A 23,907-nucleotide genomic window follows, 5' to 3' on the forward strand; every position below is an offset into this window, starting at 1 on the left:
CTGGTTGAAATACCCCACAATGATAGGGAAGACATCAGGGTTCGCTCTTTCTTGATTGCTGATCACGGGCTCAGCTCCTCCAGTGCCTGCCTGACGATGGCCTGGTGTGAAACGCACACTTGATGATGGAAAACTCCCTTGGCAGATAAAATGGATGATACTTGACCACTAGATATTCCACATTATCCTGCCTTCTCCCCTTAACCTTTGACACCATTACTAATCAAAAACCTGTCAACCTCCACTTTAAATCTACCCAATGAGGTGGCCTCTACAGCCATTTCAGGCAACAAATTCTACAGGTTCACCACCTGCTGGCTAAAGAAATTCCTCCTCATCTCTATTCTAAATATAATGGACCATAGTCAATAAGTTTAGATGAGTGAGGGAGGAGGTCAACATACAATTTTATTACAGAGTTTTGCAGTGCAGATGCAGAGTTAAAGTTTCACTAGCATGGGTGTGTAGAACAAAGATGAGAAAAACCAAAAACATTGCACTTGCTGAAAATTTAAATTAAAACAAAGAGTACTGAAACACCGAACAGGTCGGACAGCACCTGTGGAGTGAGAAACTGAGTACTCTCAAAGGGTGTTCCTCTTTGCACAGATATCGCCTGACCAGCAAAGCGCTCCCAACATTTCTTCACCCAGAGGAGCAGCTGAATTCCAGTGACCTTGCACAATTCTGCTCAACGTTCCATCGAAGGAACCTCAAGATGCACGTGGTAATGGCTCTTCGTGTTGTAATCCAGAAACTGTGCACTGACAGAGCAACCTGATTAAAACCAGGCTTTTAGAAAATTTAGATTTATGATGTAGGTAAATAATTCTAAAAAATGGAAGGAGATCTCCTTTGCCTTCAGGATGTCCAAAAGTATCATATAGCCAATTACTTTTCTTGGAATGTAGCCGTGGTCACCAAGGTAAGATTTGTTCACCTGTTACCTGGATGCTACGCCCTCCTCTGTATTTATCTCTGGTTCAGATACAAAAGACCTTCCCTGCTGGGGTGAGACATGGCAGATGCAGTAGTGCTATGGGCTGAGAAGAGATAGGTCTTCCAGTGATGTACTGATAAAGCTCATATCATCAAACCACCAATGAAAGGAGCTCGATACCATCATGTTACTAAGTTATAATGCCTGCCTCTATACCTTAACAACCCCCACTACTTGACAGGATACAGTCTGGAGAAGTACGCCCTGTTCAATGTTACATCACCTTTACCAAACAGAAACTGTGCAGAGCAGACACGAGGATTAGAGGATTTTTCCCTCCCCCTATCGTGGTGCTTAAGTTGAGTGACAACTTTCTTCTTCTGTCCACAGCGTGCTAAAAGAAAATTATAAACACACAAAACTAATGCCCAAATTATAGAGCGTTGTCTTCAGTAAACAATTATTTCTGTTTGGTAAGACTGTCACATAAGTGGGAAAAGGGAAAAAGCTGCCTAGGTCATGCCTGACGGAATCATCATCTGCATTGTATCATCTATTAAAATAAGACACAGCAAAGCTTTCTATAAACTCATTTATCATTTGCATAATTTTATCATCTTGATGAATGAGGGACATCCGTTGTCTATTTACCAAGATAAATTACTGTGGAAATGGAAACTGATGGATCCTTGCTGATATGCATTTTAATTGCTTATTGGGGTGAATATTCCTTGGCTTGTCTCGATGATGTCAGCACCACTCTGTGGATCATTATGAAGTATGGATATTTGTCATTTTTAATATGCATAAATAATGTTGCTTCAAGCTGACAATAGGCAGCTCTCTATTGTCCAAAAGGAACAGATCAATTAACCCTTTCTGCACTGAAATTTCACCTTGGTGTAATATGTGTGACTGCAACTTCTGCCTGCCTTCTATGATAACAGAGATATTAACCTACATAAAGGGTTAAAATCAATGCTGAATTTGCTGGAATGATCATTTTGAGGTCACATAATCTGTATCCCAAGGAGGGATTTGAGGCCTCACCACCATTACATTGTATGGGTTCATGGTTTGAAATGCATGTTATGAATAAATGAACTTATTTTCTAATTCCACATTTTGGAACATTGCTTTCCTAGGCCCCACCATGGACTTAAATTTGAGCACTTTTGTCAGACATATTATATCCATGCAAGTTCCTGGGCCTTTGTGAGATACCATACATTGAGATCGCTAAGATATGTTGAAAGCTCATTTTTCTTCACTGTACATTCAGTCTTCCCTGAGTTCCCTTTCTACTGCTCAGTGCAATGTCTATCTTATTACAGTCCCTCATAAATTCACTTTGTGTGAGAAATTATAGAGTGTTTTAGCATAGAAACAAGCCCTTTGGTCCATATCACCCATGCCAACAGCAATGCCCAGTGAGTCTGCATTTGTCCTTTAGCCCTCTTATTACTACTATCCATGTACTTATCTCGAAAGATTTAAAATTTTGCTAATGTGCCCACTCAAACATCATTCCAAGTTCGCACCACCCTTTGTGAAAAGAAGTTGCCCTTGATGTCCCATATACAGGACTGTGCAAAAGTCTTAGGCACATATACGTATATAGCTAGGGTGCCTAAAGACTTCTGTACTTAAGAAATTTTATGTATTGCATTGTACTGCTACTGCTGCAAAAAAAAAACTTTTATGACATATGTGAGTGATGATAAACCTGATTCTGATATGGGTCTCTATTGTGGACTGAGAGTGAGAAGGAGGAAGGGAGAGGGGGATCATGGTTGGAAACAGGGGAAGGGAGAGGCGAGGGAGAGGGAAGCACCAGAGAGACATTCTGTAATGATCAATAAACCCATTGTTTGGAATCAAATGACTTTGCCTGCTGTCTCATGGCTGGGTGTATCTGCACTCACGCCACACACCCTCCCCCCCCAAACCTTGGCACTCCTTTTCTGCCACCTGTCCCACTACCCCACTACCCTCCCTTTGTTCCCGCCAGATTTACAAACACACTGTCCGTTCCACATTGACAAATACAGTACTGTGCAAAAGTCTTAGGTACCCTACCTACATATATGCGCCTAAGACTTTTGCACAATACTGTAATTCTGTCTTTGATCTTAAGGCTATTCCTCCTTATTTTGTACACCCCTCCCTGGAAGAAAGGCAATGTGCTTCACCCTGATCTCATGATCTGACATACCTCTGTCAGGTCACCCCCCCCCCCCCCCAAACTCTTACATTCCCAAGTCCTACTCTATGCAATCTCTCCTTGTAACTCGGGCGCCCAAGTCCAGGCAACATCCTGGTAAATCTTTTCCACATTCTTTCTAATATGTGCTCAGGACATGGGCAGATTTTGCTAAGACTCGTAACACAGGACTGGAGCTGCACCTGGTCCAGATTAGGCTTAGGGTGACGAGGCAGATTCTGACTCTGGCCACTACTCAGCACGTTGGATTTGTACAGCACTGTGGCCACGTTCTGATCGCACAGATTCCCTTGTTACTTTTTAAGGCCATAGACTTGGTGTTTCAGGCTGCCAACTTTACCAGCAGGCAGCTGGTCCAAATAAAAGGCCAGGTATTTTTATTGGCTCCTTTTGATGCCCTGCTCCAGCATCAAAAATAATTCTTCTGTACTCTGTGAATGTGGCTTGTCACTAATTGCCTCTGCTTGTTGACCCATTCCAACAGGGCAGTTAAGAATCAAGCACACTCTTGGAGTGTGCACACTCTGGAGTCACACATAGGCAGGGACACTTAAGAATGGCAGATATCCATTCCACAAGGAAATTAACAAACCTGATGAGCTAGTTTCATGGTCACCATTTCTGATACTAACTTCTTTATTCATGATTACTTAATTAGCATTTTAAATTCCCCAAGTTCCTCTGATGACATTTGAACTAATGTCCCTAAATCATTAATTTTGATAGCTTGATTCTCAGTCTTGTCATATTATGTTTTTAAACAACTCTTACCTGAGAGAAAGATCTAATACCACCATAATCAATATACCTTTCCAGTACCAATCTTCGCTGAACCCTCAGTTGAAGCACCAATTTTGGTGCTGGTCTACATATTGCTTGAGCAAAGTTCTTTTAATCTAGATACACCATCAGTAATCGGTATTAGTAAGACTACCAGGCTAGGTAAGCATCTGACCTCACTGTACCATGCTATTTGAAGATCTCGGCCATGTTCTGATACGATGTGTTGTGAGGGTATGGTCTTACATTCTGAGCCAACAGAGTACTGATTCAAAGAGAATCATCCTAAAACCTTATACCCATCAATCTACTGCAGACTTCACGTAGGGTTTGCCAGCGGAATGGGAATACTGGGCTAAGGTACGGGACTTGTATCCAGAGTTATGGAGTATCTATCCAGAGATGTGAGTTCAGGTGACCACCGTAGCAGCTGAGGAATTTAAATTCAAATAAGTAAATAAAAGTTTTAACTACAATGAAAAGCTTGGCTCAGTAACCATGACCATAAAAATACCAGACACATAAAAACTCATGCGGATCATTAATCTGATCTGGCCTCTACCTGACTCCAATGCAGTGGACTGTTAACTGCTTCATCAGTTCAAATATAACTAGGGATGGACAATAAATGCTGGCATTGCGGGCAACGTCTATTTCCATGGATAAGTTATCACTGTGTAACAGTGAGTAATAGGGGCCCAGACAAGTCCAACAGGTACTGACTGAGACTTAAACCTGTAAGCATACTAGAAGATTTATGTAATAGAAGAACACAAGGCATTAGAGCAGAATTAGACCATTCAGCCCATTGAGTCTACTACATCATTCAATCATGGCTGATTCATTTTCCTTTTGAAAACCATTTTCCTGCCTTTGATGACCTTACTAATCAAGAGCCTGTGAGCTTCCACTTTAAATACACCCAATCATTTGGCCTCCACACAATCTCAGTGTGTTTACAGCCAGATTCTCTCTCACACACACACACACACACACACACACACACACACACACACACACACACACACACACACACACACACACACACACACACACCCCCCCCCCCCCCCCCCCGTCATTCTGCTGTCGTTGCGCTGAGTGTGTGCACTCCAATGTCTTCCCCCAGTATGTTCTTATAATGGGTTGGCTTTATGGTCCCTTTTCCGCCATACACTTCAGAGTATTCCATTTTTTTAGTAGTGGGGATATGTAAATATGTACATGTTGTTTGTATACTGTATTTAAGGTAGACACTTCTGTTTATTTTGTAGTCTGACTGTAACTACATTGTGGGGCGCATCGTATTTTGAGTCATGTGTAATCTTAAGTTAACTTTGAGGGTAATTAAAGATGGTATGTCCTGGTGCCTAAAAAATAAAGTGAGGCAGGTTGCCCTCACTAGCAAGGAGAGGGAGAGTGAGCTGCCAGAAGTTCACACTGGATATAGCATATAGCTATAATTTTGTTTTCTGGTAGATATTATTTCATAAATATTGGCAGTTTTTTCACTACTTTGGTAAATTGTTGAAAGTTTGATTTTTGATGCACCTAATAAACACCCTGACATGAAAGTGCTAAGCAACTCTAGCCATCAATTTTCTTCAGTCATAACCCACGTATCGTAACAACAAAACAGTACAGTGAAATGCATTGTTTTCATCAGTGACCAACGCAGACCAAGGATCCCCTGAGTTTCCAGCACTAAGATAGCATACTCACTAACCCTAACTCTAACCGTATGGCTTTGGAATTTGGGGGGAAATCAGAGCACCCAGAAGAAACCCAAGCAGCCACATGGAGAAAATGCAAACTTCTAACAAATAGCAGCGGGAATTGAACCCTTCTTGGCGATTGCTGTCACTGTGGAGTGCTGCACTAACTGCTACACCATGATGCCCAGTCAATTCTGAAGTGTAGCCCTTCTTGTAACTTAAGGAACAGACTCTCATTAATAGAAATGAATCCCACGCCGTAAGGGGGGGGGGGGGTGGAATGCACTAATGCTTTACGGTGGCAGCAATCACTGTCCAATTCCTACCGCTATCTGCAAGGAGTTAGTATGTCCTGCCCGTGACCTTGCGCTCCGGGTGCTCGAGTTCCCTCCTGCATTCCAAAGGTATATGGATTAGCAAGGATTAGTAAATTGTGGCTGTGCTATGTTTGCACTGGAAATGCGGCAACACTCGCGGGCAGCCCCCAGCACATATTCAGACTGCATTCGCCATTGACCAAATGACGCAATTTACTGTATATTTTGACGGACAAATGACAAATAAAGCTAATCTTTATTTTAGTTTTAAGTAGCCAATTAGTCTGCTTTTTATCACATTTGTTGGATAGCCAGGACATCAGGAGGAACTGCCCTGCCCTTCTTTAAATAGTAACATTGGATCCTGCAGATCAAAGGTGGGTTCATGTCTGATTCAAACAGCAGCAGTTCTGAGATTTAGCAATGAAATGCCAGTCTAGAGTTTCTGCTAAAGCCACTGGAAGGAACCTGAAGCCCTAATTTCCAACTTAGAGACAAACCTGCCTCCATGGGCATGGTAGTGTTGTGGCTAGCACAACGCTTTGCAGTATCAGAGGTCTGGGTTCAATTCCCGCTGCTGCCTGTGAGGAGTTTGTACGTTCTCCCCGCGACCGCGCGGGTTTCCTCCAGGCGCTTCGGTTTCCTCCCACAGTCCAAAGACATACATGTTGGAAGGTTAACTGGTCATTGTAAATGCCCCGTGATTAGGCTAGGGTTAAGTCGGGGGAGTTGCTGGGCAACATGGCTCAAAGGGCTGGAAGGCCTATTCCATGCTGTATCTCAATAAATAAATACTTAACGGAATCACCGAGCTTATACTTGTTGAGCACAGTTCAGGCTCCATAATAGGCCACCCTCCCACCACGGAGCCCTGTGCAAAGTCACCTGTGAAAGACACTGCTCTGTTCTGTGTTCTGTAGCTTCTTTCAGACAGGCTGCAGTGTGTTGTTTATCAATTGTATCCAACAGATGGGTGTCAAATGGTTGACACCGAATTAACAAATCTGACAAGATAATCTGTTACAAAAGAAAACAGTGAAGCCTACTTGTTATAATATTGCTCCAAATCATAATCCATTTATCATTATTAATTACCCAATGCCAGATTGCACATCCTGAAATGCCTCAGACTGATATCTGGAGTACAGGACCCAGCACAATGCATGACCTTGGGTTTAAGATTTGAAAGTTTTCACCCTCATTTCCAATTCCTTCCATGATTTTGTCTCTATCTTTTATTTTATTTAGAGAAACAAGCACGGTAACAGGCCCTTCAAGTTCAATGAGCACACACCACGGAACCGCACCCATGTGACCAATTAAACTACTAACCCGTATGCCTTACATGGAGAGAAATCATTAACTCCTTACAGACAGGGGCAGGAATTGAACCAGACTTGCTGGCACTATACAGCGTAACACTAACTGCTCTGTGTTGCCACAATGTTTGACTTTGTTAATGCTCCGACCTCCAAACCTCTAAAATGTCATTGCTCGTCTTATTCTAGCCTTTCTCTTCCTTGGAATTAATTGATATACAGTACTATTGGAAGCTGTGCATTACAGGATTATAGGCTCTGCAACCCCCTCACTAAAACAGTGCCACATCTCCTCTTTTAGGAAGGACTTTAAACTTTTTTCAACGTTATGAGAGCTTCAGCTAAGACAGACAAAGTAAAGCTCCTCCTTTTAGCTGAAGTACAATGATTTGGGGACATTAGGGGATTGGAGGTGGAGACAGCCAGTTACTTTAAATTCCTTTCAGAAGATCAGTCCCGGTACCAGTAGGTAAGTGCCATTACAGCAGCAAACTTCCTTCAAAGTTTGTGCAGGTTCGGCATGACATCTAAAACTTTGACAAGCTTCTATACACGCACAGTGGAGTGTATCCTGACTGATTGCACCTCAGCCTGGTATGGAAACTTCAATGCCCAAGAACGGAAAAGCCTACAAAAATTGGTGAATACGCCACAAGAATGCAGCATCCATCATCAAGGACGCTCACATTCCAGACCATGCTCTCTTTTTGCTGCTGCCATCAGGAAGGAGGTACAGGAGCCTTAGGCCCCTCACCACCAGGTTCAGAAATAATTATTACCCCTCAACCATCAGGATCCTGAACTGACATGGATAACTTCATTCACCTCGACACTGAACTGATTCCACAACCTAAGGACTCTACAACTGATGTTCTCAGTATAAATTAATTAATTAATGATCTAGCTATCTATTTATTTATTCATTCATTTTTTTTATTTGCACAGTGCTTCTTCTTTTTCACATTGGTTGTTTGTCAGATTTCCTGTGTATTTTTTCATTGGTTCTGTTGTATTTCTTTAGTCTAATGCAAGTATGTGAATGCCTGCAAGGAAATGAATGGCAGAGTATATAGTGACATACAGTCTATGTACATTGATGATAAACTTATGTTGAACTTAGAACACAGACTTATGGTTTGTCATAAGATTTGCAGAGCTGTTGTGAGGAATAACATAGTTACGCACTGTTGGTAATGACCTGGATCTCTCAGCCAGCAAGAGTGGTGGAAGGAGAAATGATTAATGATTAAAAAAAAGTTGACACTACTTGAGGGAAATAAATGGCAAGGCTGCCACATTCTAGTGGGAGAATGGGACTGACTGACTACTCTACAGAAATCCAGAAAGGAACTAGATGGGTTAAATCGTTTTTATCTGTGCTTGGTGATGTAAGAGACTGGAATCTAGAGCAACAAACAATCTACTGAAGGAACTCAGCAGGTCAGGCAGCACCTGAAGGAGGAAATAAATTGCCAATGGTTTGGGTCGAAATCCTGCATCAGGATTTCAACCCATAATGTCAGCAATTTCTTTCCTCCCTCAGATCCTGCCCGACCCACAGAGTTGCTCCAGCAGATTGGTGTTCCATTTGGGCTTAATTATTTTATGAAGGAACTTCACTGTCTTCCTTCAGAATGATGCCATGCCATTCTACTGCATATGACAGCAGAGAGATCTTTATGTCTGAAAGACAGCTCCTCCAGTTGAGCAGTAGTACTTAGCAACAAAGTTTTACCACAAGAGACCAGCCTAGATTTGTGTTCCCAAGTGTCTGGAGTGATTCTTGAACGCAGAACCTACTGCTTCAGAGGTGAGATGGCCAACCAGAGAGCTGACTGAAAGAGCCATAACTTGTTAATCACCACGGCTTAGCACCAAGGAGCTTCACTGCGTCACCGAGTGGTTTCTGTACTTCTCAATATTCTGCACTTACAGTGAGTCCTGGTCAACCTCTTGGCTCAGGAGATCTCCTGATTCCAACCACCAGTGGAGCCAGGAGCAATCCCCAGTCTCCTGGCTGGCCTTTGCCCCCCCAGTCAACAGCACCAAGAAACTATGACCCTACTAGCTACTCGAAGCAACGCTGTCGACGGGATCTTGCTGTGCACAATATGTTCCAGCCACTCCCCATCTGCCTTAGCAGCGACTGCCCTTCGGAATTAATTCACTTCACCATATGGTGTTTAGGGACCATTTCTGAGAAACGGACTAAATCAGCGCACATTCTGTTGCAGTGTTATGCAAGGGCTACTCTGTCCCTACCCCGTGGTGCTTGTCACAGAGGTGCTATTGCACTTTCACCTCTCGCCAATTATTGCAGTGGCTTGATTGGCTGTGGGGTTTTATTTTCGTAACGCTGTATTTTGGTCGTAAAGGCTACAACCTCCAGGCACGAGATTGCCGGTTCCCTACTGGCATTTGAGAAGTGGACATGATAATAAGCCTGCTTCAGATGCCCAGAGTTTAGAAACAAATGTTTGCACAGGGATTAAATGATGGTTGCCAACAAAAACAGAACAACATCCATGAGGTTCTTAAAGCCACAGCCCAAGACTTTAACGATAACTAAAGAGCTTTAAACAAACAACAAATGGTTTACCACTCAAAAGCAAATTTAATGATCATAATCTCAAATCTGTTTTCAGAGGGAGCAGAATACGGTTTATAACACAGTGTTCATTTCTTCAAACATCAGTCAGTGAATCCACTGGGCTCTGCAGAGTTGATGCAGTTCCGTGTTCTCGGTACATTCTGCCACAGAGGAAACAGGGGCAATCCTAAACAATACCCAGTCTATGCAAACACATTAACTTCTTCCCATCCTTCCGCCTTAGGATATGAATTTATTCCACTGCATTTTCCCTTGTGTACATAGTGCATGCACTTTCCCTCAAATGCATTTCTGCAGTTTCTCAAGGCTCTGCTCTGTGGTAGTAAATCCCATATTCTTGACCTTCTCTTTATAATTACCTGTTTGATTTTGTGTATCGACGGCCGCTGATTCTGTTCTCGGCAAACCGGTGCAGAGCTGTGACACTGCAGGAAGTGCGACTGGACCGCAGCTTCAATGACATGGGCTTAATTCTGACTTCCAGTGCTGTCTATATGGTGTTTGCATGGCTATGTGCAGTCTGTGACGGCGGTCTGGGTTTTCTCCAAGTGCTCATGTTTCTCCGCCATCCCAAAACTTTGTTGCTAAGTCAATTAATTACTGTACATTACATTTTGGTGTAAATGGCTGCTGTCAATTGGTTACTGTAAGTTACATTAGGTGTAGGAGGTCGGTGGGAGAATTCAGGGTGTGGGTAGGGGAGTAGGTGTTATAATTTGGAAGTGTTAATGGGCATGTGAGATAGAGTAGGATAATAGGTTTCAGGGAAAAAAATGTGGGGAATGGGAATGATAGGATGGTCCTGATAACCACTGTAAACTTCATGGCCCAAAGGGCCTCCTTCAATGGTAGATGAAAACATGGACATGCCTTTCCTTCTGGTGCCCACCTTTCCCAGAGAGAGCTAGGGAGGTATTTATGACGATTCAGTGGTTTTGTTAAGAAGGTGCATGGCGTGTTGGCCTTCATTAGTCGGGGGACTGAGTTCAAGAGCTGGAAGGTAATGTTGCAGCTCTACCAGACCCTTGGAGTATTGTGTTCAGTTTTGGCTCCTGGGTGTAGAAGCTTTAGAAAAGGTGCAGAGGAGATTTATCAGGATTAGGGAGGATGTCATGAAGACTGGTTGAACGAGCTAGGGCTTTTCCCTTTTGAAAGATGGATGGGAGGTGTCTTGATGGGGGTGTCCAAGATAAGGGACAAAAATCAAACGGATAGCCAGAGACTTTTTCCCAGGGTGGAAATGACTAACATGACAGGGCATAATTTTAAGGTGATTCAATTAAAGTATAGGGGGAATGTCATAGTTATGTTGGTTTACACAGAGAGGGATGGATGGTGGGGGAGCTGTGTGGTCTTGGTCGTAGCAAGGACTAGGCCTCGAGCCACAGTGTCGCCTGTTTACAGCCGCCCAGGAGAGAGAGGTTGGAGAGGCAGTGTGGTGTGGCGTCCAAGCTGGAATCAGTCCTGCCCCCCAGTGTTCACTCATCAGAAGACAAGCTATATTGTGTCTGACTGAAGACTGCTGCAACATTCATGGACTAAATATTTTTGGACTAAATTTTTTTTGTGTGACTGTATTTTACTGATACCTTTTATGTGCTTTATGTGCCTTGTGCTGTGTGTGACCTTTGATATGGTGTTTTACACCTTGGTCCCAGAGTAATATGTTTTGTTTGGCTGTGTTCATGGGTATTCATGTACAGTTGAATGACAATTAAACTTGAACTTGAACTTGAACTTGAAATAGTAGGTGTGTGAAAAGCCCTGCCAGGGTGATGGTAAAGGCCAATGCATTAGGAACCTCTAAAAAACTCTTAAGTAAGCACATGGATGATAGAAGAGTGGAAGAATATGTAGGAGGAAAGGGTTAGATTAATCTTAGAGACAGTTAAAAGGTCGACACAATATTGCGGGGTGAAAGAACTGCACTGTGCTATAATGTTCATTGCAATACTCTGTTTAAACTCCAGATTATTAACAGACTTTAAATCCTACAACTGGGATAGTGGGATGTAAATTCAGGTCTCTGGCTTGCCCATCTCAGCCTCAGGATTACCAGCCAACATTGCACAATAATTAGTTATCATGTTTCCCCATAGTAAAAGGTGATCACCCTTCCAAAGAACTTTAATTCCAGTGCTTGGGATGTGCTGAAAGACAAAATGGAAATGCAAACCCTTTCCTTGAAACTGTAGGAAGGGTGTGAATTGGGAACTGTGGGAATTAAAGTATACGACAGGAGAGTTTGTACACTGCTGTAGGCTTGACATAAGATACGTACCGCGTGAGCGTAAGAGCTGTAGGTGTTGTTAAAGTGGAGGGGTATCGGGTTGAACATCCCGAACTGGCCCACCATGTGCTGCATGCGTCGCAGTGTGCGTTCCTTGTCTGTGTCCGCAAACTTCACCACAAGGCTGGAGGACGCACCCTGAAAATACACAGAGAACTGCTGACAACCATGGGGAGTAGAGCTTCACGTCCCATCGCAAAATTCAAAGTATTATCGAAGTACATATGTGTAACTATATACTACCATGGGACTCGTTTTCTTACAGGCTTTCACAGTAGATACAAAGAAACACAATTGAATCAATGAAAAGCTACACACAAAGTCAAACAACTAACGTGCAAAGGAGCCAAACTGCAAATACAAAAAGGAAAACCAATAATTAATAAATAAGTAAATGAATGACTATTGAGAAAATGAGTTGTAGAGTCCTTGAAAGTGAGTCCATAGGTTGTGAAATCAGTGTAGTGTTAAGACAAAAGTTATCCACTCTGGTTCTGGAGCCCTGTGGTCGAAGGGTAGTAACTCTTCCTGAACCTGATAGTGTGGGACCTAAGACTCCTTCCTGATGACAGCAGCAAGAAGAGAGTGTGGCTTTGACGGTGTGCTGAACTACGTATACCTGTCTGGACACGCCCCCCCGCTGACTGCTCCTGTGGCTCCTCCCACTGACTGTGGCTCCTCCCACAGACCCCGGTATAAAGGCGATTGGGGCCTGAGCCCTGCCCTCAGTCTCCAGGATGCAGTATGGTGGTCAATTGCTGCTTGTTCTTTCTTCCAGTCAATAAAAGCCTATATCTCGCCTCACGTCTCAGAGAGTTATTGATGGTGCATCAGACGGTGGAGGTCCTTGATGATGGATGGTGCTTTCTTATGGCAGCACTCCTTGTAGAAGTGTCCAATGGTGAGCTCACGCTTTGAATAAAAGAGCCAAAGGCTCTCAACAGGTTGAAGACAGGCTAACTTGCCAATGCCCTTTGCTCGTGAACCTTTGATAACAGGTTGCAAGCCTGTCAAAGGCATCACTGTCCAGGGTAACAGGGCCATCACCCCACACCATCCAGCCTCAAAGTCCTTGATGTTAGCATGCTGTCCTCTTCACACAACAGAGCCAAAGGTGACTGGAGAGTTGTTTAAACCCAATAACTGAGCCAGTGAAGCTCAAGGCAGTGTTGGCATTTTTGTAATAATGGGTGGCATACTGTATATCTTGGAGAGGCATGGCACACTGCTAACGTTACCAGTGAGGAGTGTGGTTGTTATGCACCTCAAGGCAGCTACACCCACCCAGGGCCAGGATTCCCACATGGAATTAAAGGTGAGGACTGCTGACTCCAAGAAATGGATGTTTATGGGCTAAGAGGAACTGGTTTCAGCCTCCATAGACTATAAAACCATATGACATAGGAGCAGAATTAGGCCATTTGGACCATCGAGTCTGCTCCACCATTCAATCATGGCTGCCTCTTATTTTTCCTCCTCAGCCCTACTCCCCAGCCTTTTCCCAATAACCTTGATGCTGTGTCAAATCAAGAACCTATCAAGCTCTGCCTTAAATACACCCAACAACCTGGCCTCCACAGCTGGCTGTGGTAATAAATTCCACAAATTCACCACCCTCTGGCAATGAAATTTCTCCACATCTCTTTTTTAAATGGATGTCCCTCTATCCTAAGGCTGTGCCTTCTTGTCCTAGACTCCCCCACCATGGGAAACGTCCTTTCCACAGCTATTCTGCCTAGGCCTTTCAACATTTGAAAGGTTTAAATGAGATCCCCCTCATCCTTCTAAATTCCAATGAGTACAGACCCAGAGCTATCAAACCGTCCTCATTTGATAACCCTTTCATTCCTGGAATCATCCTTGTGAACCTCCTTTGGATCCTCTCCAATGCCAACACATCTTTTCTTAGATGAGGAGCCTAAAACTGTTCTCAATACTCAAGGTGAGGCCTCACCAGTGCCTTATAAAGCCTCAGCATCACATCCCTGCTCTTGTATTCTAGACCTCTTGAAATAAATGCTAACATTGTATTTGCCTTCCTCACCTTTGATTCAACCTGCACTTTAACCTTCCGCGCAAGGACTCGCAAATCCCTTTGCATCTCAGATTTTTGGATTTTCTCCCCATTTAGAAAATAGTCTGCACATTTTTTTTCTTCTACCAAAGTGCATGACCACCCAAACCCTTTGCTGCTGATCCTCCATCAGTTGTATCAGTTTGAACAAATGATAGGCATAAAATCAAGTAAATAAATTCTAACACTATTATGGTTAATTCCACTCTGCCTGGTTCCTCCACATGCTATCACACACTCTGATGATTTCTGGGTCACACAAAATTCATCAAGGGTTCTATACACTGGAGCAGAGCCATAGTCCATTCATAGCCATAGTCCATTCATAGCCATAGTCCATTCATAGCCCAATGATACTGAGACCAAGTAAAGGTGTCCAGTTCAACATACTAGAGGCTAGAGGCCCTCTTCAGCATGTTTCATTGCAAGTCAGTTAACTCAGACAACTGATCAAGGACGAGGCATCACAGAATCAATCATTGTTATCATGGGTTTGAGGAATCATACAAAATTAATAACACAGAGGTAAGCATTCTGCTCATCTGGTCTATGTTAGTCAATAAAGAGCTCCTAACCATCAGAATCAGAATCAGAATCGGGTTTATTATCACCGGCATGTGACATGAAATTTGTTAACTTAGCAGCAGCAGTTCAATGCAATACATAATCCAGCAGCGAGAGAGAGAAAAAATAATAAATAAAACATAATAATAAATAAACAAGTAAATCAATTACGTATATTGAATAAATTTTTTAAAATGTGCAGAAGCAGCAATACCCTATATTATAAAAAATGAGGTAGTGTCCAAAGCTTCAATGTCCATTTAGGAATCAGATGGCAGAGGGGAAGAAGCTGTTCCTGAATCGCTGAGTGTGTGCCTTCAGGCTTCTGTATCTCCTACCTGATGGTAACAGTGAGAAAAGGGCATGCCCTGGGTGCTGGAGGTCCTTAATAATGGACGCTGCCTTTCTGAGACACCACTCCCTGAAGATGTCCTGGGTACTTAGTAGGCTAGTGCCCAAGATAGAGCTGACTAGATTTACAACCTTTTGCAGCTTCTTTCGGTTCTGTGTAGCCCCTCCATACCAGACAGTGATGCAGCCTGTCAGAATGCTCTCCACGGTACAACTACAGATGTTTTTGAGTGTATTTGTTGACATGCCAAATCTCTTCAAATGCCTAATAAAGTATAGCCACTGTCTTGCCTTCTTTATGACTACATCAATATGTCGGGACCAGGTTAGATCCTCAGAGATCTTGACACCCAAGAACTTGAAGCTGCTCACTCTCTCCACTTCTGATCCCTCTATGAGGACTGGTATGTGTTCCTTTGTGCTACCCTTCCTGAAGTCCACAATCAGCTCTTTCGTCTTACTGACGTTGTTGCTGTGGCACCATTCCACTAGTTGGCATATCTCACTCCTGTACGCCCTCTCGTCACCACCTGAGATTCTACCAACAATGGCTGTATTGTCCCCAAATTTGTAGATGGTATTTGAGCTATGCCTAGCCACACAGTCGTGTATATAAAGAGTAGAGCAGTGGGCAAAGCACACACCCCTGAGGTGCACCAGTGTTGATCATCAGCGAGGAGGAGATGTTTTCACCAATCCACACAGATTGTGGTCTTCCAGTTAGGAAATCGAGGATCCAATTGCAGAGGGAGATATAGAGGCCCAGGTTCTGCAACTTCTCAATCAGGATTGTGGGACTGATGGTATTAAATGCTGAGCTATAGTCAAAGAACAGCATGCTGACGTAGGTGTTTGTGTTGTCTGGGTGGTCTAAAGGCTGTGTGGAGAGCCATTGAGATTGCGTTGACCTATTGTGGTGATAGGCAAATTGCAATGGGTCCAGGTCCTCGCTGAAGCAGGAGTTCAGTCTAGTCATGACCAACCTCTCAAAGCATTTCATCACTGTTGATGTGAGTGCTACCGGGCGGTAGTCATCTAGGCAGCTCACCTTATTCTTCTTTGGCACTGGTATAATTGTTGCCTTTTGGATGCATGACCCTCCTCCTAGCACTACATCAATGGCCCTGAAGGTCATGCCTCTTCCAATATACACATTGGGCCTCACTTTGACACCAAAGATTTCTGCCTTTACCGTCCTTTCAGACAATAAGTTCCAAACCTCATCCAGCCTCTCTTCACACTCCCTTTAAGACATCTACAAATCACTTTAAATCCAGGCCTCTTGGTTTTGATTTTTTCCCTCTGTCAAGGCCCTCACAAATCTCATTGAAAACCACCCACTGAGTGAAGGAAAATAATCCCAGGCCTTTTATTCCCTCATAGTTATATTTTTTTTAGCCTGGACACAGTACTTCTAGAATAGGAATAGAAAGAGGCCATGCAAACCAGTCAGATATTCTTCTATGCAATGAGACCAAGGCTGATCTGTGTCCTAACTCGATGCACAGTTTATCCGTCTGATGGTAAGTTCCTGACAGGGTCATCCATGGTGATAAGGTCAAGGAGAAGATTTAAGACAAAGAGTGATCCAACTAAGACCTCAAAGGTGGAGCCGCGGAAAAAGATGACGCATCAGAGCTGCAGTGAAGGCAGAGGAAGGCTGCAGCAATGAAGGGTCCTCAGTCGTCTTGCCTTCCACGCAACTGGACCCTGACCCCGATCTGTCAAGGACTGTGTGGTGGCTGCCAGTGCATCATCTTACCCATGTTAAACAAAAGCAGCAAAAGCATTCGCTATTAAGGGAATCCACCCTAAATATGCAGATCCCAGATTGGTCTCTATGTCCACCTGAGCACCCACGAGTAGACAACCCCTCTGGACAACGTCATACTCAGCTCAACTGAACACATTGCTGTTACTAACTCCTTGAACATCAAAGCCATTCATGGCAACACTGGTGAATAGAACCTCAGCAATCAAGTTCTCTTTGCAACTTCTGAATGACCGGCAAATTTCCTCTTCAAATATTTATCCAGTTCCCCATTGAAGAACACTAATGGATGCACGTAGATAAGACTAATTATTCACCCAATAATCATCTACTGAATTGGGGTGTATAGTGTGTCCAGGGAGGGGTAACACCTCTGGTGAAGGGGCTTGTCATGTCCATTCTGGGGCAGCTCACTCATCTTTCGTTCAGACCAGGCACTCAGCTCTCACCTGCGGCTCCAAGTTGCTGTTTGCATCTGATGGCGGCCACACCTCAGTACTCCGCTTCAACAGATGGGCTAACCAACCCAGGTGAGGGTAGCTAGTGGCCTCATACCCCAGTGAGATAGGTACATGCCTGTCCTAGCACGCAATGTCAGCTCCAATGGAATGGGTGGATAAGATCTACAGTGAGATCCAATAGTCAGGAAGGCAGTACTGTAACACTCTGTAGAGAGCAAAGGACAAGGCACTGAAGATGTCATGATCATTGAAGACCCCAGTTTGTGACACTTATTCGTACCACTGGACCTGATTCCTGAGGACAAGAGAGTGGAAATTTCCCAGTGCAATGGCTTTTCCACTTTAAAAACTCTCCTGCGCAGGTTTCCTGCCAATGACAGACACACCAGACAACCACCATCTACTGAATTATAACATCTTTCCACTTCCTGCCCTTCCTTCGTTGCAATTACTTTCCAGCTGTGTCCTTCAGCCACTGGAAATAATGTCTCACCTTAAACTCCTCAAAATCTTCCAAAGCTGTTTGTGTCTCTTCGACCAGGACATCTTCCCCAGACTCACTATCCAATAGAACACACTCCGGAGAAACTGATGCTTTAATGGCTGAAGGATAGCTTCAAAGAGCCAAATTGTTTTCCAGCTAACCAAGCAAGTCTTTCCTCTGGGCAGGAAGAAAATTAAAATCCCACTGCACATCTTATTCACATTAACCTCCTCACAGATCTATCGATTACACTGCAACAACTAGTTATCGGGTTATAAATAAGGCTGCTCTGCACATAATATCCAAGTTTACGAGTGGGTGGGTGTCTTTCAGATTAATATGATCATCTCAGTTTTCGGGGAGAAAAAAAGCACTTGTATCTAACTCAGGTGACTTATAGTTTATAGCTTAGCCTGAAGCTCCCAAACAGATTCGTTTCTATTAATGCTGTCACCACACCCATTATTCATAAGGTAAAAGACTGCATGGTACCTAAGGATTGAGACCCAATGTAAAAGAAAACAGTTGATAGGTCACCAGGATTCTTATGGGAATATGACTCTCTTCGAACTTCAGATCTACCACAGGGGTTGAATCCAATTACACAGGTAGACTGTTTGGCAACCATAGGACAAGGCTCCATCGCTCTGGTCCACACTGAGTGGGGCTATTCCAAACAGGGTAAAAGTTAGTGGTTAAAGTGTGCCTCATTAACTTTGGAAGAAATTCAAATGCACAGCTCACCTTGAAAGAGAGTGTGTGTGTTTTGTGTGTGTGAGGCTGTGGGTGTGTATATATACAGAGGCATGCAAAAGTTTTGGCACCCCTGGTCAAAATTTCTGTTACTGTGAGTAGCTAAGCGAGTAAAAGATTACCTGATTTCCAAAAGGCATAACGTTAAAGATGACACATTTCTTTAATATTTTAAGCAAGATTATTTTTTTAATTTCCATCTTTTCCAGTTTCAAAATAACAAAAAAGGAAAAGGGCGCGAAGCAAAAGTTTGGACACCCTGCATGGTCAGTAGTTCGTAACACCCCCTTTGGCAAGTATCACAGCTTGTAAATGCTTTCTGTACCCAGCTAAGAGTCTTTCAATTCTTGTTTGGGGGATTTTCGCCCATTCTTCCTTGCAAAAGGCTTCTAGTTCTATGAGATTCTTGGGCCGTCTTGCATGCACTGCTCTTTTGAGGTCTATCCACAGATTTTTGATGATGTTTAGGTCAGGGGATTGTGAGGGCCATGGCAAGACCTTCAGCTTGTGCCTCTTGAGGTAGTCCATTGTGGATTTTGAGGCGTGTTTAGGATCATTATCCTGTTATAGAAGCCATCCTCTTTTCATCATCAGCTTTTTTACAGACGGCGTGATGTTTGCTTCTGGAATTTGCAGGTATTTGATTGAATTCATTCTTTCCTTTACCAGTGAAATGTTCCACATGCCACTGGCTGCAACACAAGCCCAAAGCATGATCGATCCACCCCCGTGCTTAACAGTTGGAGAGGTGTTATTTTCATGAAATTCTGCACCCTTTTTTCTCCAAGCACACCTTTGCTCATTGCGGCCAAAAGGTTCTATTTTAACTTCATCATTCCCCAGGACTTGTTTCCAAAATGCATCAGGCTTGTTTAGATGTTCCTTTGCAGACTTCTGATGCTGAATTTTGTGGTGAGGATGCAGGAAAGGTTTTCTTCTGATGACTCTTCCATGAAGGTCATATTTGTGCAGGTGTCGCTTCACAGTAGAACAGTGCACCACCACTCCGGAGTCTGCTAAATCTTCCTGAAGGTCTTTTGCAGTCAAACTGGGGTTTTGATTTGCCTTTCTAGCAATCCTACAAGCAGTTCTCTTGGAAAGTTTTCTTAGTCTTCCTGACCTCAACTTGACCTCAACCGTTCCTGTTAACTGCCATTTCTTAATTACATTACGAACTGAGGAAACGGCTACCTGAAAACACTTTGCTATCTTCTTATAGCCTTCTCCTGCTTTGTGGGCATCATTTATTTTAATTTTCAGATTGCTTGGCAGCTGCTTAGAGGAGCCCATGGCTGCTGATTGTTGGGACAAGGTTTGAGGAGTCAGGGTATTTATAAAGCTTTGAAATTTGCATCACCTGGCCTTTCCTAACAATGACTGTGAACAAGCCATAGCCCTAACAAGCTAATTAAGGTCTGAGACCTTGGTAAAAGTTACCTGAGAGCTCAAATCTCTTAGGGTGCCCAAACTTCTGCATGGTGCTCCTTTCCTTTTTTTCACTCTAAAATTGCACAAAAATAATACACTAATCTTGCCTAAAATGTTGAAAAGAATGTTTCATCTTTAACCTTGTGACTTTTGGAGATCAGTTCATCTTCTACTCACTTAACTATTCACAGTAACAGAAATTTTGACCGGGGTGCCCAAACTTTTGCATGCCACTGTATGTATGTATATACATACATACCATTAAAAATATTGATGAATTTGTGTATGTGCACACGCATACACGCACCTGCGCGGCTGGATTCACGCCCAACAGAACTTGGTCATTACACCTGTCAGATTTCTTTGCATGACCAGCACACAAATATTCCATGGGCAACAGGGTGCCAACTGAGTTGTGGGAAGGGCTCTGTTGTCATGTAAATGGTGAGAATATACTCAGTGGATGGTTGCTATTCTGGCTCAGTGGAAGGGTTCTAGCTCAGTGAGTAGTGTTTGAACTCAAGGACTGTGCTTCATCTAAGGTGGATAGTTTGAACACAGAGGATACGGGGAAGGAACGGGGCAGTTCAAAATCCGACATGTGTGACTGTTCCTTGTCCTTTGACCTCCACACATACACACTGCCACATCAAAGTTCGAAATGTGCTTGGATCAGCTCCAGCACATCCTGACTCCCCACTGGACTCACCAGAGCCTCCAGTGGTAAGTTGGGACCGTAGAGAGTTGGGGGCTGAATGTTCCTCTCATCCCGTCCTTCACCTTCACCTTCGTTGCTACAAGACTTCAGTGTAAGAGTAAAGAAGACTTACTATAATTATATACAAATCCACCCCAGTTTACAAACATCTGATGTATAAACACTGCATACATACAAATTAGCATTTGGGAGACAGGTGGAATGAATGTAGATGGATTTTCTGGCTGTTGTGGGGCTGAAGGTATTTCTGCTGGGTGGGAATGGGGCATTTCCATGTGTCTTCCCTCCCCACCCCTACCCAACCTCAGCCACAACAGTCGGGGGCTCTGATCAGACTCGCCCACTCACTGAATCAGTGAAGCCGGCTGTCAGCTGCTCTTCCCGTGCCTGCTCGTCCCCCTGTAACCACTGTCTCTGTGATCCTCTCCCACACACAGTTCTTGTTCATTTCCAGTCTGTTTGAACTGCCAACAGTTCTCAAGCACATAACTCTGGAGAAGTTCTGCACTGGCATGGTGCACTGTGTATAACTTTGCTCTACTAACTTAGGGAAAGGATAGACTTGCTATAACAGAATTGCAGCAAACATTCACAAAACCAGTTCCATGGAAGGCAGGTGTGTCAAATGCAGAGTTAGTTACTCCTTTAGAATTCAGAAGGATCGCGCGTGACTTCATTTAAATATACAATATTCTCAAAGGGCTAAGAAACAGGGGTGATGTTTCCCTTGGCTAAAGTCTTGTATTGGACATTAGAGACAGAAACTGGGGATGGCCATTTAGGACTGAAGTGAGGAGAAATTTCTTTACTCAGAGGGTTGTGAATCCTTGAAGTCTCAATCCTGGAGCACTTTAGGTGAGTTCAGTTATTGATTTTATTCACAACTGAGTCTGAGTACTCTGGGTATTCGAGGAGTTGAAGGATATGGAAATAGGCAAGAAAATATTACAAGGTAGAAGAACATCCAAATGTCCCATCTGTTCAAATGTCTTCATTTGTTCTTACGTTCACTCCAGGGAGGGCAACCAATCGTCATTGTAAGACTGGATTAATTTTGTTTTATTTCCCTTTATGTTTTTGTAATACATTTTCAGTACTTGATGTATTTTTAATTAAATTTATTGTATTACAGTTTCCATTATTTTTTTTTTAAAGTTCTTCATTTCTTTTAATTGCCACAATCTCCAAAATTGCTGTCACGTATACCCAGCGAGGTCTGCCTTTGATGACAGTGAGTTGTCCAAGGTCAAAGGTGCAGTCCTGGAGATGACAGGTCCTAGGATTCTGCCACCTGAGACCTGGTTGCTGCCTGTAGCCTGCCTTGCTTTATAACGGGGACGTAGAATGATGTCTCCAATACAGTGCAGTCTGCTGAGCTACCAAAGATTAATGCTGCCATGGAGATCACACAGCAGCGGTGCGGAAGGTTGTTGTGGGGCAAATGTAAGAGTCAAACATGATTTCACTGCTTTATTTTTTTTGGCGATCATGAATACAAATCAGCTGTTTCTCTTGAGAGGCAACGATTAGAAGACAGAGAAATGCAGTCAAATCCTTTTGTTCATGGAAAATTGGATTCAGATCCCAGAGGAAATTAAAGGATTTGCAAGGAACTAATAGGGACTTCCTCAGTTTTTTTCTTGCCCTTTTGCTGAGGTAATATCCTTTTCCATTACCTCAAAGTATCATTTTTCCTCATAGAACAATAAAGTACTACAGCATAGAAAGAGGCTATTCAGGCCATCGTCTCCACATTAAATCAAGAAATCTACATTCAAAATTCAGACATGAGCACAATATTTGGTCACAGGAGGAATCAAAGTAAACTCCCTTTCTGGTTTTGCACAAAAGCAGCAGACGCGAGTGGCTAATGACTGGGAATATGAAAGACTGATTTCCTAATTTGAGAAGGTTGAGATAAAGAAAATTTCTATCAACCACTGAAACTCCTCGTGAAGGGTCTCAGCCCGAAGCATCAACTGTTCATTCATTTCCATAGACACTACCTGACCTCTCTCCTCTTGCATTTTGCATGTGAAACTGCCTTCCTATGCAGGAGCACTTTCCATTGGGAGGTGGATGTCTTGAGATTGCAAGTATTTGTTGCCCTTCTCCAATCACCCTTAAACATTTATCCTTTCCTGACAACTGATTGTTTGGAATTTACATAGGTTTCCCCTGGGTGCTCCGGATTCCTCCCACATCCGAAAAGTGTGCAGGCTGTTAAGCTATTTACCGGTTGTAAATTGTGCCTAACGTGTCGGTGAGTTGGGGAGGGGTGAGTTAATGGGAATGTGGGAAGAACAAAATGGGAATAGTGTAGGATTTGTGTAATCGAGTGTTTGATGACTAGCTTGATGAGCCAAGGGCTTGCTTCTTTCCTCTAAGATGTGACAAACTGATTTCTTGAACCATTGCAATCTATGTGATGAAGAGGCTCCAACGGTGCCGCACTCGAGTAAATTTCAGGGCTTAGATCCAGCGGTGATATATTTCTGACGCAGGCTGATGTGCTGACTGGGAGAGAGGTTGGAAGAGATGGGGCTCCCATTTCTTACTGACTCTTGTCCTTCTGGGAACAGAGTCTGTAAGGTTGGGAGGTGCTGTTGAAGAAGATTTTGTTGAGGACTGCAGTGTGGCCACGTGGAGGATGTGAAATGTCTTGCACTGAATTGAAACAAGACACTATTCTACTACACAATATGGCGGGACTGCCTATCCATTGTTGACTTCACAGGTGTGAGCATTTTTTCCTCAGCCAGTGCTCTCAGAGACTCTCATAAAGAGAGAGTGTCCTGACCTGAGAAACAGCAGGCTGCCCTCTATCGAAGGTACAAATCACCAACGCAGTCTGACTGAGGTCTGGGGAGCACTAAAAGCAATGATCCAGGCCAGGTAGCTAGCAGCCGACTTAATTACTTAATGGGCTGCCTGCCGGTCTGTGTCTTGGTATCTTTAACAGCCAATTGCTTCCTAATACTTGAGCCATTAAGCTGAATGCACTTATTTCAAAATATTATTCACGGTTTTGTCGATTAATGCTCATGCCTCTGTGAATGAGGACTCTGCTGAAATGCGCACCGTGTGAATAATTACAAACAAAAGGAAAG

General features: G+C 43.4%; 1 protein-coding gene across 7 annotated transcripts in view; it reads right to left on the bottom strand.

Moving 5' to 3' along the window:
* The window catches only part of LOC140739817 (CUGBP Elav-like family member 4), a 579,610-nt gene that overhangs the window by 40,111 nt on the left and 515,592 nt on the right, over positions 1–23,907 (bottom strand). For 4 of the 7 annotated variants that reach the window (XM_073068372.1, XM_073068371.1, XM_073068373.1 and 1 more), the window contains exons 6-7: positions 20,789–20,881; positions 12,185–12,331 (exon numbers count right to left, since the gene is read on the bottom strand). In XM_073068372.1, the coding sequence (XP_072924473.1) occupies positions 12,185–12,331; positions 20,789–20,881 (240 nt within the window). The remainder of the gene's footprint in view (positions 1–12,184; positions 12,332–20,788; positions 20,882–23,907) is intronic. The other 3 variants (XM_073068376.1, XM_073068375.1, XM_073068374.1) reach the window with 1 other exon arrangement.

The sequence above is a fragment of the Hemitrygon akajei genome, chromosome 16 (genome assembly GCF_048418815.1).
Source record: "Hemitrygon akajei chromosome 16, sHemAka1.3, whole genome shotgun sequence".
Classification (NCBI taxonomy): domain Eukaryota; kingdom Metazoa; phylum Chordata; class Chondrichthyes; order Myliobatiformes; family Dasyatidae; genus Hemitrygon; species Hemitrygon akajei.